Source organism: Stegodyphus dumicola, chromosome 2 (genome assembly GCF_044657685.1).
Source record: "Stegodyphus dumicola isolate Sdum_Otavi_A_Nest chromosome 2, ASM4465768v1".
Taxonomy (NCBI): domain Eukaryota; kingdom Metazoa; phylum Arthropoda; class Arachnida; order Araneae; family Eresidae; genus Stegodyphus; species Stegodyphus dumicola.
In genome coordinates, this window is record NC_140769.1 from 34992195 (window position 1) to 35007389 (window position 15195).

General features: G+C 30.2%; 1 protein-coding gene across 2 annotated transcripts in view; it reads right to left on the minus strand.

Annotated features, from left to right (window-relative positions):
* The window catches only part of LOC118187877 (voltage-gated inwardly rectifying potassium channel KCNH6-like), a 925365-nt gene that overhangs the window by 408444 nt on the left and 501726 nt on the right, over positions 1–15195 (minus strand). Inside the window, exon 4 of one of the 2 annotated variants that reach the window (XM_085810565.1) lies at positions 10100–10192. The exons of the other annotated variant lie outside the window; for it this stretch is intronic. Within the exon in view, the coding sequence (XP_085666691.1) occupies positions 10100–10192 (93 nt within the window). The remainder of the gene's footprint in view (positions 1–10099; positions 10193–15195) is intronic. 2 annotated transcript variants of the gene reach the window in all.

The following is a 15195-nucleotide window of genomic DNA, read 5'->3' on the forward strand; positions in this document are numbered from 1 at the left end:
TATTCTCCCATCAATAAAATTCCGAGTTCCATACTCAAGGACCCCATTCCGGATATGAATTCCTGAGGTATTTATAGGTTTCCTTGCCAGTGTGGTTTAACTTATATTGGCCAAATTCAGACAGCCTTAAAATTTTGAGTCAAGGAACATGAGGCATATGTTAGAAAAAAGGAAACACAGAAGTCCGCTGTTGCCCAACATTGTTGGTCCGAAAATCACACTTTCAATTTTTCGGCTGCCAAAATTATTCAAAAAACATCTTCCATTGGAGAATTGGATTTTCTAGAGGCATTTCACATTCAAAAAAATCTTTCTTATCTAGTTAACGATCCTAATTCCAATCCATCTTTGTCTTCGGCCTTTAAAGAAATTATGTTTTAGTTCTGCTTTCATCAACAGATGGCGCCACTAGCTTATTTTCTGTTTATGCTTTCTTATCTCATCTAATCATTATATCCTATCTCGTTCATTTGCGCTCTTGCAGCTGAGGATGGTGGGGCGGTAAAACCATCGAAATTAGGCCTGTAAAAATTTGAAAATATAACGCTGATTTTTGTTGTTTGACTTCTGAATTAGTACTATGTCAATGTGTTAGACTATAGGTGTTTGGTGACAGAGCAAAAAGTGGGAAACCCCCGGAGCCTCCTCCGGGGGGCTTTCCCTCAAAACTGGGGTGGAAGTAGACGTTCAAACTCCCTGAGGCTCTTTCAACCATTCTTGCCGAAATACATGGACAAAACAACTTGACTTTTCACTAAGAAATCATCACACTTTTCAACGTTCTCCAATAAAAGCAACTGGTTAAAGGATATAAAAATGAACTTAAAAGTCACGAATGACCTTCTCATTCATTTGATTTGAATCCAACTTACAGATGATCGTATGAATTAGAAAGTTTATTTTGAGCTCGTGACCCTTCGCCATTGATTTTGATTGCCGTAAGTTTAGAGGTCTTAGGAATGGAGAGTAGTAATACCACTTTTCCATTCCCAGCATCCCGTTTAATCCTCAAAATATGTCTATTGTTAGAACAAAATAGCAAACTAGCAACCACGAAATTTAAGTCAGACTTTTGCTCTTGTAATCTCTTATTCCTGGGTACTTCAGCCTAACAAGAGCGTATTTTCTGGTTCTTTCAATGACATTCTTAAATTCTAGAATTATAATGTCTGTTTTGAAGAAATATACGCATTTCTAATTCATAAAAATTCTCTTTTACATATTTGCTTATTTATCTCTTTAAAATCTTTTGAATCCTCATTAATTACAATTAGCATTGTCGTAATGTAGATCACTCTAAAACAAAATAGGAAAATATTAGTACATGGCTCATAATTTAAAATAAAAATTCTTTTAAAAAAGACACTCGAGCTGTATTAAAGTACATTTCATAATAATAGAAGTAAATATACGAACCTAAACCAATTTATCTATCGCCAGCATTGTATTTGCTCTATGTTACTAAAATAATTAGTTTCTATGAATATTTTATTTCTTTGAAACATTTTACTTCAGAAAGGGTAAGTTACTATGAATTCTGTTGAATATAATCATGTGGCAATATATAAACATGATTTGCTTCAAGTTACAAAGAAAACATGGCTAACAAATAAGCAGAAAACATACATTAATGCATATATATATATATTATATTATATTACAGGAATATATTAGATAATTCTTTGTCAATCAAATATTCACATTTAGTTTACAAAATACATTAGTGTCACATATGTAAATGAAAATTAATAAGAAAAGCATATATTTCGAAACAATCGCACTTTTTCAAAAGTTACAATCATGCCTTTTTACTTTATTATATTTGCGTTTCAGCTAACTAGAGCCAAAGCAAGCAATAAATTGAATAGAATGATTATGTAATTTTTGTTTCAAATATTAAACGGCTTAAAACTAAATATATCCAGAGTAAATGAAATTATGAAAAAGTAAACCCTGGAATAAAATTTACATAATTTTTATTTAAAAAATGTTGCAAAAGTTTTTTCAAAAATTGTGAAATATACAAAAAATTCTGCATTATATATAATATATTTAGAAGACTCAATAAAGATTGTTTTTTCATTTGATATTAAAATGATTTTACAAACAGTAAAATCAAGATTATTAGTAAAATTATTTAACTGTTATTTTTCAAGATTATTATTCAGTTTCAAATTAGTACTTTTTCACTGATAAATCATTGCATGCAATAAGTAAATTAAAATTAATTTGTTAGTAAATTCAAAAACGTTATATCCAATGCACTGGAATCAAGCAAACTACCACTAATGGGGGTCAGTGCAAAGCCAATTTGTTGAATTATGAAGCAAAGCAAATAACGTAAATCCTCTAATAAAGCAGTTATGTGCAATACTTTTATGTAAGCATTATAAGTACTCAAGAGAAAAGGTTAAGGAAATCATCTGAGGTGTGTGGTTATGAATACATAGTATATCTACATTAGCTGGTTCGGCCTGGATAACTCTCTTCCCATTTAATCCTATTTTTTTTTAAATTGATTTTAAATATTTAAAAGATTTTTTAAAGATTTCTAGAGTTATGATATTTACATATAGATATTATCCGAAAATTTAGATTATTCACAAACAGTCCTTTGCATGTACATTAGAAACCAAATTCGTTGGCTCATTATTCATAAGTTATCCTTTCAAGAATAAGGCCCACAATTTTATTGCTTTTATATTTCACTAACAATTATAATAATTCAGCTTCACTTAACAAAAGATTTCTATTCATGATGGTTGCAGTTGTTTTATCAGTTTCTTTAAAGCTTTGAAAAATACTCGTATTTTCTTAAAATGTAATTTCTGTTTAAAAAAAAAAAAAAAAAAAAAAAAAAAAAAGGAAAACGGTTCAAAAGCGCAAAATAGTTTTAAACCGTCACTGAGAAATTAGAATTTTAAGAGTGGAACATTCAAATATTCAAAATCTCCCATTCCACGAATCTTAAAGCTGTTTCGATATTCGAAACCTCAAATCGACGCGCTATTTTTCTTCACTCGAATATTTCGAATCCTAAAAATACGTTTAATGTTTTAATTCAAAACATTTTAGAAAATCAGTTTTATAGGTGTCTAGTCAAAACATTTATATAAAAAGTACATCATTGTTGAAACTTCAATGGAGTTGGTTTACCAATATCGTCTCATGATGAACCGGATTCTGAATTTTCCGGAGAGAATGTTACATGTTTAATATTTATTTACGCTAATCCATGAAACAATCTTTCTTTTAACATTTAGCTCTGATACGGGAAAAATGTAGAAAAATTGAGTGATTGCTCAACTTTTTTATTTTTTCTTTCTTTTCGCTAATTATACTGAGAAAATTAACTTAAAGATTTAAGAATTTTAATAATGTAATTAATTTACTAAATTTTATTTGCACCTTCTTGGTATGTAAAAGTGCATTGTTTTAAAAACTACATTATTAATCTCCTCGTCAATTACATGTAGATCTGAAATTTTAAATTAATTTACAGCTTTGAATGTTATGCAAAAATCATTATTTTTTTTAGGGGTAAAAATTCCACAGATTAAAAATTCCGAAAATTCCAGAATATTTCAGGAGCGGGAACCGAGGAAATTCAGAGTTCATTCCAAGTTTCAATCATTATCAACTTATATTTATTTATTCAGATGTTTAGCCTCAGACATGTTTCAAACATAAGAATTTTCCACTGAACAGGCACTTATATCCATAAGGCGAGATAAATTAATGAGGATAGAGATGTTGAAGCAACAGAAATCAGCTGTAATTATAAAAAAATTGAAGTCGTACTAGTTTCAAAGTTGTAAATACAGAATCGTTTTCTTCATCTGTAGACGTGAAACTGACAAAAGCAAACAATAAACCAGAAAATTCCATTAATGAAGCAGTAAACTAAGTTACTAGCGTCATGTTTTGATAGAAAATGAGAGCATTTACGGAAAAATATACTTAAAGCTGAGTGTAAAATAGGACTGGAATTTGGATCATTGCCTGGAACTGAAAGATTTTTATAAATTGAAACGTTTCTAGAAAATCTAATTCGCCACCTGAATATGTTTCTAAATAGCTAAGATGCAGAAAAATGGAAAAAGGGATTTTTTGACCAACAACGTTGGGCAGCAAAGGATTTATGCGCTTCTTTTCTCCTAACATAAGCTTCGTGTTTCTTAAAGCGGACTTTTAGTTTCTCTTGTTTGACCAATGTATGTGTCAATCTACCATTGGCGAGGAATATACTCTACCCTAGGAGTTTAATCCGAAATAAGGTTTTTAAGCGCTGAATTGAACATTTTACTGGCAGAATAAAAAAACAGTACGAAGCTAAACTTCTGTACAATGAGCGCAATTTTATGAAAATTACCTCTGACTGCTGTTTCACCAACATTCTAACAATCATTATTCGGCGTGTTATTTTTAATTTAATTATATATTGGTAATTAACATTAAAAAAAGAATCGAGCTTGTGACGCTTTTAACATTCCATATCAAATTCCAATTTCATTTTAGCAGTTAAATTGGTGTTTCTCAGAAATTAATTGTTTAGTTATTAAAATTTACGTTTGCCCTGATAAAGAGTTGAGACTTAGATTATCACCCAAACCGGTTAATTGAAACACCTAGTTAGGAAAAAAAAATTCACAACAACTGGCAAAGGTTTAAATGTTGTTCTGGATCTTGAAGCTTTTGGATAATTTGAATGTTTTTGAATAATTTAGAATTTTTTTAATGTTTTTGAATAATTTAGAAGCTAGAATAAAGGGAAATATATCGTTACACAAAAATATCAAAGTGAGAAATATTAACACCTAAACTATGAAAACATATTATTTTTATTTTGTAACTGCCAAAAGAACTGAAGGGGATCTGTAAAGCCAGATAATAAGTCTCAGCTAAAATGAGAAAGACTGTTATTAAGTACATTAATTAACTGCAAGTTATTTTATTTATATTTATTTACCTGCTGTCTTCCGAATCAACTTACTGCATCTTTTCACTAATAGGTTATCATCCTATAAATTTACATTTCTGTAACTGCACTTCTAGCATAATTAAGATAGTATTTCATGAAATAAAATGCATGTAACCTATGCTCCCATAAATGTTGTATTCATGTTCTAAACTATCGACTAAATATTTGAGGTTAATGATGCGGAAATTACATATATAATCAATTTTTAAAAGTACAAATTTATTTTAACTTAATATTCACCTAACTATTCGTTTTCAGTACCTCAACTATTTACCAATTATGAGCTTCGAAAGCGTTAAATATGATAAATTCCTTTTAGAGCATAATTTACTATTTCAGATCATTAAATCTTTTCAAACATTACATTATGTGACAATAAATAAATTAAGTATTTTAATTCTATCGGAGGTTGCGTACTATGAATAAACTAGCTGAATAATGAATTGTGTTTCTATAAGCAGCAGTATATAATTAGATCTGTTGCAGTATGTTGCTTTTAATCGCTTTAACAAAAGAAACATTTTAGACTTATATTTTATCTTATAAAATTTTTGTGCACCTTATTCCTGATGGATATAAAAATGTCAATTAAAATATACATATATTTAATTAACAATAATTAATACATATATCAAATTAAGTATTTTAATTCTATCGGAGGTTGCGTACTATGAATAAACTAGCTGAATAATGAATTGTGTTTCTATAAGCAGCAGTATATAATTAGATCTGTTGCAGTATGTTGCTTTTAATCGCTTTAACAAAAGAAACATTTTAGACTTATATTTTATCTTATAAAATTTTTGTGCACCTTATTCCTGATGGATATAAAAATGTCAATTAAAATATACATATATTTAATTAACACTAATTAATACATATATCAAATTAAGTATTTTAATTCTATCGGAGGTTGCGTACTATGAATAAACTAGCTGAATAATGAATTGTGTTTCTATAAGCAGCAGTATATAATTAGATCTGTTGCAGTATGTTGCTTTTAATCGCTTTAACAAAAGAAACATTTTAGACTTATATTTTATCTTATAAAATTTTTGTGCACCTTATTCCTGATGGATATAAAAATGTCAATTAAAATATACATATATTTAATTAACAATAATTAATACATATATCAAATTAAGTATTTTAATTCTATCGGAGGTTGCGTACTATGAATAAACTAGCTGAATAATGAATTGTGTTTCTATAAGCAGCAGTATATAATTAGATCTGTTGCAGTATGTTGCTTTTAATCGCTTTAACAAAAGAAACATTTTAGACTTATATTTTATCTTATAAAATTTTTGTGCACCTTATTCCTGATGGATATAAAAACGTCAATTAAAATATACATATATTTTAACATATTTATTTGAATTACGTAAATTCATTAAATATATGCGATTTCAAAAATAAAATCTTTAGGATATTAAATATATACATCAAGAAATCTGCAAATTACTATCATGTGTTTAGGTTTACTATGAAAACAAATTTTCATTCAGATAAATAATTGACTTCAGAGAAGATATCCAGACCACATATAACCAGATTCAGGCTATAGATATAATATGCATTTTAGATCAGGTAAAAGATATCGAAATGCAAAAGTGGTGTTTATTACTGTTTATAATTAGGGCTGCCAACTTATTTCAAATTTTCTTTCTATTGCAATTAATATGAAAAGAAACATATTTATTATTTATTTCGAAAAATGTATTATAAAATGGTATGCTTAAAATTCCATATTTTATTATGAATGCTAATTATTTTTAACAAGCATTTAAAATGAAGTTTAGCAACCTCAAAATACTTACTTCTAACGGTATAAAAATAACAGGTTATAAATTAACTAGCTCTTAAAAATCTCTTATACGTAAAAAGGGTTCGGAACACAAGTGGCGAACTCTAACGTAAATGCTTTCGTGCAAAATATGCATTCATTAAAAATGTAATAAAAATGAGATGGCCGAAAATTTTTATTTCTACTTATATAAGATAAAAGATTTATTAAATGCTTATGAAAAATTAATCTATCTTGAAAGCTGGGTTAATTGATGGATGCAAACAACAAAAGGGTTATTTACTTCTGAGAAGGGCGTCTTCTTGACATTTTTATAAAGGAAACTTGTATTTGCTTTACACTTGGGGAACAAATTTAAAAACTGTCATGCAAGCAAAGCCTGCACTGAAGCCATTTCGAACTACTACTTTTCAGAGTTCTTATTTTTCGGCAACTTGTGGGCCTACGTTGCAAGACAAAATATTGGGTGGGTGAAAGATTTATCATCTGTAAAAAGAACAGCGGTAAACACGAAAAGTAAAATGCTCGTGGTTTACCATCATTTTCCATTATTATGTGTGGTCTCTTGCTATTTGTCTGGAAGGAATTTTATCTAGCATCAATGAAACTCCTCTATTTGAACTACAAAAAGTTTTATAATGTTGTTTTCTCAGCCTTCATATAACTGAAGGCTGAAGGCGTTCTATTATGCACTAAGACAGTATTTTGTAACTGTATGTTCAAGGGACTATATTGAGTGGAGCCAGCCGCACTTCCCAATCAAAGTCCAATAATTTCTGAATGTTGTTTAAAGGAGCATAAAGTCTGGTGTTATCACTATGTAAAATAATGCGATTAATATGTAAAATTTGCTATTAACAAATGCTGGTCTTCTTTATCAGTTCCCTTCTCAATTTGTCCAACTGTTGATAGTAAAGTTCAGCATTTATCGCCGATTATATCCAAGTAGATTATTCTCTTGACATCCAATTATGCATGTAACAAAATTAGGATGCAATCCTCTCACAAGTTCCACGACTTGAATTTATGATAAATACTCGGTTTCCATTCCCTGTTACAGTTCTTTCCAAAATGACTTACTTCTGTAACAAAAGTAAAGAACATTGATATTGATTTTCTCCTCTGGATGCTTTACAGGATTCATGTACTGAGTATTTATTCATTATATTGAGCCTAAGTATATATACCCCATGTGTTTATTCAATATACAGAGCCTAAGCACCAGCATTTATCGTTCAGCGCTGATCTGAGCATCACCAAATTGTCTCAAGAATACAGACGAATGAATGGAAGATCATCTTTGTTTGTTTTGAATCAACTTTGAATTTTTGCTCCAGAATTTAGTCAGAAACCACTAATGGACACGCAGATTATTGATAAATATGTACACCACGTTTCTTCAGCCTTGAAGTTCCCAAAACAACGACGGCATGTGCTGTCATGAACTACATCTTCTCCATCACTTGACAAACGTTGCAACAAATTATGACAGCAGCACAGATCTAATTCTCACTTAAATACTGTTCGATATACTCCGCAATGCTTGCAATTATATGAAGTTACATATCAAAGTACGTATTAATCATTTTCATATTAGACATAATATTATGAACCTTGTGCAAAACAAGTAGAAAAAGTTTTGTTATTTTTTAATATATGAATGATAAAATTTCAGGTTTTATTTCTAATTATTTCGAATTGCATCTTACCATAGTGGTATCCGCTCTCGGTGTTATACTTAGTATTTTACTATGGCATTAGCACTCTGGGGGAACAAACACACGAGCGTGGCTTTTTCAGAACCCTGAAGGAAGATCGTTCAATACGGTTGGGATTGGCTGTATGTTCCCATTCTTGTGGTATCCTTAAAGGCACGGCTTGACCAGAATTCCGTATAATTCCATTTAGGTGTCAGTAGCGATGCAACAGCTAGTCCCTTGTATATCACAGAACGCTGTGTAATCCCTTCATTGTGGGATGATCACGTATTACTGGCGGGGGCATAGAGCCACACTCCATGGTGGTCTTTGGTCCCCGGCAGTGATGAATCAGTCGAGCAGTTCAATCATGAGTTTGAGAGATCATTGAGTGTCTGTCGCCTGTAAGTATGGAACGGACGGCAGCAGAGCGAATTTCATATGCTCTTGGTGGCGTGATTTGCCAAACAGATCAACCTGCTAAGTTGGGGCGAGTCCTAAGTTGGGGTCGGGTCTGGTTGTGCATCTATCAGAGTTCACGGTACTAGCAGTTAACAAAACTATTTACCATGGTGGTAAAACGAAGAACTATATTTAAGATAATCGGGCATGCCATTTTTCTTGGCAAGCATAGCATTACTTTTAGAATGTTCCTTTCGTTGTGTTCTAGAATCTGAGGATGTCTTTACTGCCTTATCTCATGGAAATCCACTTAGTAAATCTGTTATTTGGACTATAATTTCCTTAAATATGTAATTAAATGGAGCTGTGGTTTATATTCCTTACATATATGCCGCAGTTCTTAGCCATTAAACTTTCAATCATGTAATCTCTTTTTCTAAGTCCTGTATAATTTAATAAATGCATTCCCTGGAATACTTTTATAGTGACTTTAGAAGATTCAGCTTATTTACATGTAACTTTTATTATGAACAAATGAACTTATTTTCTATAAAAAAGAGACGTATCCTATATAAAAATGTAGCGCACCATGACGGCATTTTTGGCAGAATTTACAAATTTATGAACTAGTTAGAACATTAAAAGTTTGTTATTTTGCCCTCTCGTATACATGTTTAATTCAAATTTAATTAAAAATGAAGTTATTCGACTTCTGCTTTGAACTCCTCATATAGTTTCACAAACACACTGTTGTAATAATTACACGATTTTCTTGCTACCTTCAGAGGACTAGAAAGGATCTGCAAAGAATTCCTGCACCAGCATGAGCTACAAGGGACCAAAAGAGTTGCAATTTCAAAAGAGTGGCTGTGAAAAGCTTTCAAACATTTTCTTGTGTGAGATATGTCTATATGTTTAATAAATTTGATTAACTATTTAAAGAAGAAGCCTAGTGAACTACTTTTTCTTGTAGGCATGGTTCATGATCTCGTACTAAAATAACACAGCTCTTATACAGTTTATTATTCTACCCAATTTTTCTGAATGCATTTTATAATAAGTTGACAACCCTGTAAAGTTAAGGGAATGGTCGTTCAGGCAACTATCTACCTCTAGCGTCTGTAGATGTTAGTTTGGCAAGTGGGCAAAGCTCTCAGTTTAGCAGCGTGCTGAGAATAGGTGAGAGCTCAGAATGAGAAGTCTTATATAAACCTTCGCAGGCTTTGATTTCTAGGTCTCTGACTTGAGCCGGCTTCAGACGGCTTCGTGGTATGAGACGCCATAAAGTTGGAAATCTGGTCAGCACTGGAATACGGAGAAAGGTTAATAAAATTTAATGAATTGGATGTGACGAGCGAAGACTTCCAGATACAAACTGCGTTAAAGAACATCGCTTTAGACTTCAACTTTTATAACAAAAATTACATTTCACTCTTATCATAAAAAATGACTGGCCTATTTTAATTTATTTTTTTATTTGATTTTTACTTTGATGACTTGATGACTTGAATCTTAAATATCAACGAATGCAAGAGTTAATAGTATTACTACGCTATGATTTCTTTCCTTTTAGTAATTTGTGATTAACTATAACTATATTTAGTGCTAAGGTATGAATTAAATATATTTGTAATCTAATTTCTATAAGCAAATTAACATACTGAATAAGATATAACTGAGATTGTATTTCACCTACACCATACATTTAAAACTATATTAAGTCAATTTATCACATACCTAATACCACTAGTCTCCATGGAGGTAAGAATAAAAGGAGACGGACTCCCCCCCCCCACTATGGTTGACGCAGTGCTGCTGAGCTATGTTAGCCAAATGAGGTGTGTTTTGCTTACATGCAGATCATGTTGACGGCGGTTTGATGGTACCATGGATAATATTATTAACAACCCCCCTTTTTTATCCCTTTCAGAAACACCGATGGAAAGTTAAGTACATGGAAATCAGAAACCAGAAGCAATATTTAACGTATTGCACTATTAAAATAAAAGGTGCTTTAATTTGAAATGAACTAAACAGAGCATCAGTTGCAGAGGGACTATGATTTTCTGATTTAAAGATGCCTTAAAAGCTGAAAATCATCTCATATTTGAGAAAATATTTCAGAAAGAAGTTCTGTAAATAGAAAACAAATAACGCGTTATTTTAATGTTAGTAATACAATAAACTTTGATTTAAATTTTTTTATTCGTTAACCGAATGAAATCGAATTACTTTAAAATTTCTTTTAAATGTAATTGGAGAAAACTTGTGAAAATCTTTCATTCAAATTAAAACTGTTCTGGGAAGAGCATTTAGTTCCTAGTTCCGTTCAGAACGAAATGCTGTTTAAAAATGCATTCTTTCACATACTTAGTACTCTCAAATAGTGTAGAAAAAGAAAATATTGCACACTACGTACATTATTTTTATAATTACCACATAATTACAAAGTGTTTACCTCTGATATTGTCAAACCCAATTGATTTTAACGGTAAGTCACTGAATGTTTTGGGCACCAAGAAGAGTGCCTCACTGCTTCAAGGCAGTGCATTTAAAAAAACAGTTCGGGCCTCTCCTCTATTTCCTACCTCCTTGATAGTCTCAAATTCAGATCGCATGAGGGTCAAATGCACGATCTGAAAACATCTGAAGGGCCAGATTATTTTTTTAACAAAATGAAACATTTCACTAGCAAAATAAAAAGTGTTTTAAATAAATTTTAAATTCGCTTAGTTAATATCTATCAAAACATGTATAAATAATAATAATGCAAAGGGAAAAAATTCAAATTTTATATTTTGTTCTATAAGAAATCTGAAATTTTGTATCTGCAAGAAATTTTGTTGGTTACACATTGCTATTTAAATATTTCGGCAGATAACTATTAAATTCCTTAACTGATATTTCTTTAAAATAACTCCAACATGTTTAATTAATCATTCAATAACGTTCTTTAATTTAAACTAGAAATAAATAAATTATGAACATTTTTGAAGTTTTGACAATCTACTCTCTTCAGTTTATTTATATTTTTTTTTTCGATATAGTTAAAAGTATATATGTTTGAATGTAAATAATTATAAACTTCTTTACTTTAGTATAACTTGACACTGGATCGTGTTTCGATTCTGATAAAATTTATAGCTTTAGAAAAAAAAAAGTAGAAATTATCTTCGGTACGTTTTGTAGATGACTATCAGACAATCGGTTTATTTTGTGTTAAAAAAATTATAAAATAAAACAAACAAAGAGTTATTCTTATTGAAAAAATTCGAAGCTCTTTATTTTTTGACAACTACGAATAAAATTTAATAAAATCTACTTTATCAAATCTTTGAATAAGATAAATAGAGTATTGTACGAGTAATTTAATTAGCTCCATTTATAGATTTTCTGGTTCGGTTATTCATGTTTTGTTTTTAATAGAAATGAAAATAATATGAACTCAGATTTCAAGTAAGTAAATTCTTGAAATCTTTGCAACATCGTATTTTCAAAGAAAAACTCATAATTAAAATGTCTTCGCGGGCCGCATAAAATTGCTACGGAAGCTTCCAGCTGCTGCTTAATGCATCAGTTCTTAAATGGAATAATTGAACTTAAGGAAAGCAAAGGGGGGGGGAGATGGCTCGTTCCTCCCTTCTAAAGCATCTACAAAAATGCTGGTATCTTATATGTGGAGTTGACTTATTTTGGAGCAAATACGATAATTGCATAATTAGCTCAACTTAAAATTAATTAATTAAGTAATTAGTTCAACGTATTGGTGAAATTAGCTCAACATAATTAGCTCCTACTACGTAATTAGCTTATTTATGCAATTAGCTCAACTATAGCTTAAATGTAAATCATAAATCACAACGTAAATTTAAATTTCAGATTTAATATAAATTTAATTCCAAAACGTAATGATGACATTTCTAAAATATAGCATAATACCGATATGTCGATATATACCGATATATGTTTCCAAGATTTTCATATCCGTATCAGTTTCGAAGGCTAAATGTTTTACTGAGATTTACTTTTAATCTTTTTGATAATTGAATACATATGGACCCTTTATTAGAAAGCCTTTATTAAAATTAAATGAAATTATTAAAAAACTTGTATCAATGCTTAAAAGAAAAATTGCGATATTTATTGAAAATTATGATCCATTCAAATGAATAAATTTGTCTTCTTATTTAATTAAAAATGTATTAGTTTGCAACTCTAATACAAACTACATGGTTTTAAGCATTTGAGATGCATTAATATGATGGAAAAATAGACATATATAAACAGTTTAAATTAACTAAATATCTTAGTATGTTAATAATGTCTATACTTTTACACCGATTTTTTTCAGAGAAATCTGGAAGTCTGCGCATCGCACTTTTTTTCCATGTTCATTCGTACAATATTGGAGAATTTTATTACCAGTCACACTCCCTTTAGATCATACAGAAACATTTGAAAGCTGCAATATTATACATAAATATACAATTGTACTTAAGAGCAATACGTAAATTACTTCACTCATTTTTTTATTTATTAAAAGATAATAAATGTGGAAATACTGCAAAGTATTTCATATACGTAACTAGTATTTATCAGCATAACAAAATAAAATATACAACTTTTGATAGACATAGTTGAAAATATTTCGATCTTAATTACTGCATTTCACAAATTTTAATTTGAAATTTATACACGAAGGAAAATAAAATGTTTGAATGCACGCTTTAGGTTCAAACACATGTTCATCAGTAATATGGATAACGTTATTCAGATTGAGGAATAAATTACGGCCTGTCATTTCTTAAATGGCTTCTCTTCTGCAATACTATTTAATTTTAGATTGTCTCTATATTTATATGCATACTCTATCCACAAAGGTTCCTATTCGGGCTTTATTTTCACAATTATTGGTCAAAGATATATGCTTTCAATTACGAAAAATGTTTTAACCCTTTCAGTCCCAGTGCTGCCATTTGGAACCATAACATTTAATATTTTTTTTTCTCTCCACCTAAACCTCGCACTGATTTAAAATGAACACTATTATAATTTACTTACATTTCCCGACCGAAATATATTTTTTCGTTACCAGCAGATGGCTCGCTATTGATGATTGAAACGATGTTTGTTTTAATTGTACTTTGTTGAGATAAACATATCAAAAACAATTTCAATTTGGAGACAATTAAAGTGTATTAACAATTATACAATTTTTCACTTAATTACTTAATATTTATAGATAGTATTTTAAACATTTTTAATAAATATTTCTTTTAAAATGTCTGTATTTTTACTTATCGAAAAGTTATGATTCCAAATGTTTTATTTATTTTATTTTATTTAACAATGGCAAAGCACTCAAGGGTTGTCTGCCTAAGGGGAGAGATGCTTTCGTGGAGGGCTTTCTTTATAAGTTACCGATGACAGAAACCAAGGAAAATTTTATGCAACCAGCCCGTTCTCCTGGAATCGAGCCCCCGAGCTAACTACCAGTATTTAGTGACTTTACCACTCGGCCACTGGTGAACTGATTCCATATGACATCAGTGGGAGTTGAGCACAACTCAACATCTCCTGGGTGCTTCCGAGGAGGAAATTTGTTAAAATGTTACACGGATTTGATCTAAGGATGATAAAATCCGAAATGGAGTTGGGAATGAAACTTAATGGATGAAATCAATCTCGAATTATTCTAATTTATTTATTAACCGAAAATAGTCAAAGCAAATGGAAAATTATGTCATATATCTCAAATTTTAAATTAAATACCCCATACGGGAGTCCCACATTTATCTATTTACTTTTTAACGTAGAATAACGTTTCTTTATTTTGGTCTGATGGGATTTGAGGTATGCGCGAATGCTTATATCTTCGAAGCTATATATGTTTTAATCAATTTAATACATCATTAAATGGATGAAAGAGCGCACTAAGCAAGCAGGAACAAACACATACACAAAATTAATTGAGCAATGTCTATACGCATACACTAAAAATATACGAAGCTAAAAAAATGGGAAGATTTACGTATATGCGGTAAACATATGTAAATGTTCACCAGAAATATACGTAAATTTTTGAAATGTACATGTATCATACGTAAAATCTACGAATAAAGCGCGATGATTTACATGAATATACCTAATTTTTACGTATATTGTAACGCACAAATATACGTAAATATCTACTGTTTTTTCCGGACAGTTTATGATATTTTTACTTTCAAGTTTTACGTTTTTTATATGAACAGTCATTCGTATATTGCAAATATTTTTCGCGTGCAATTTACGAATGCATGCTGCCT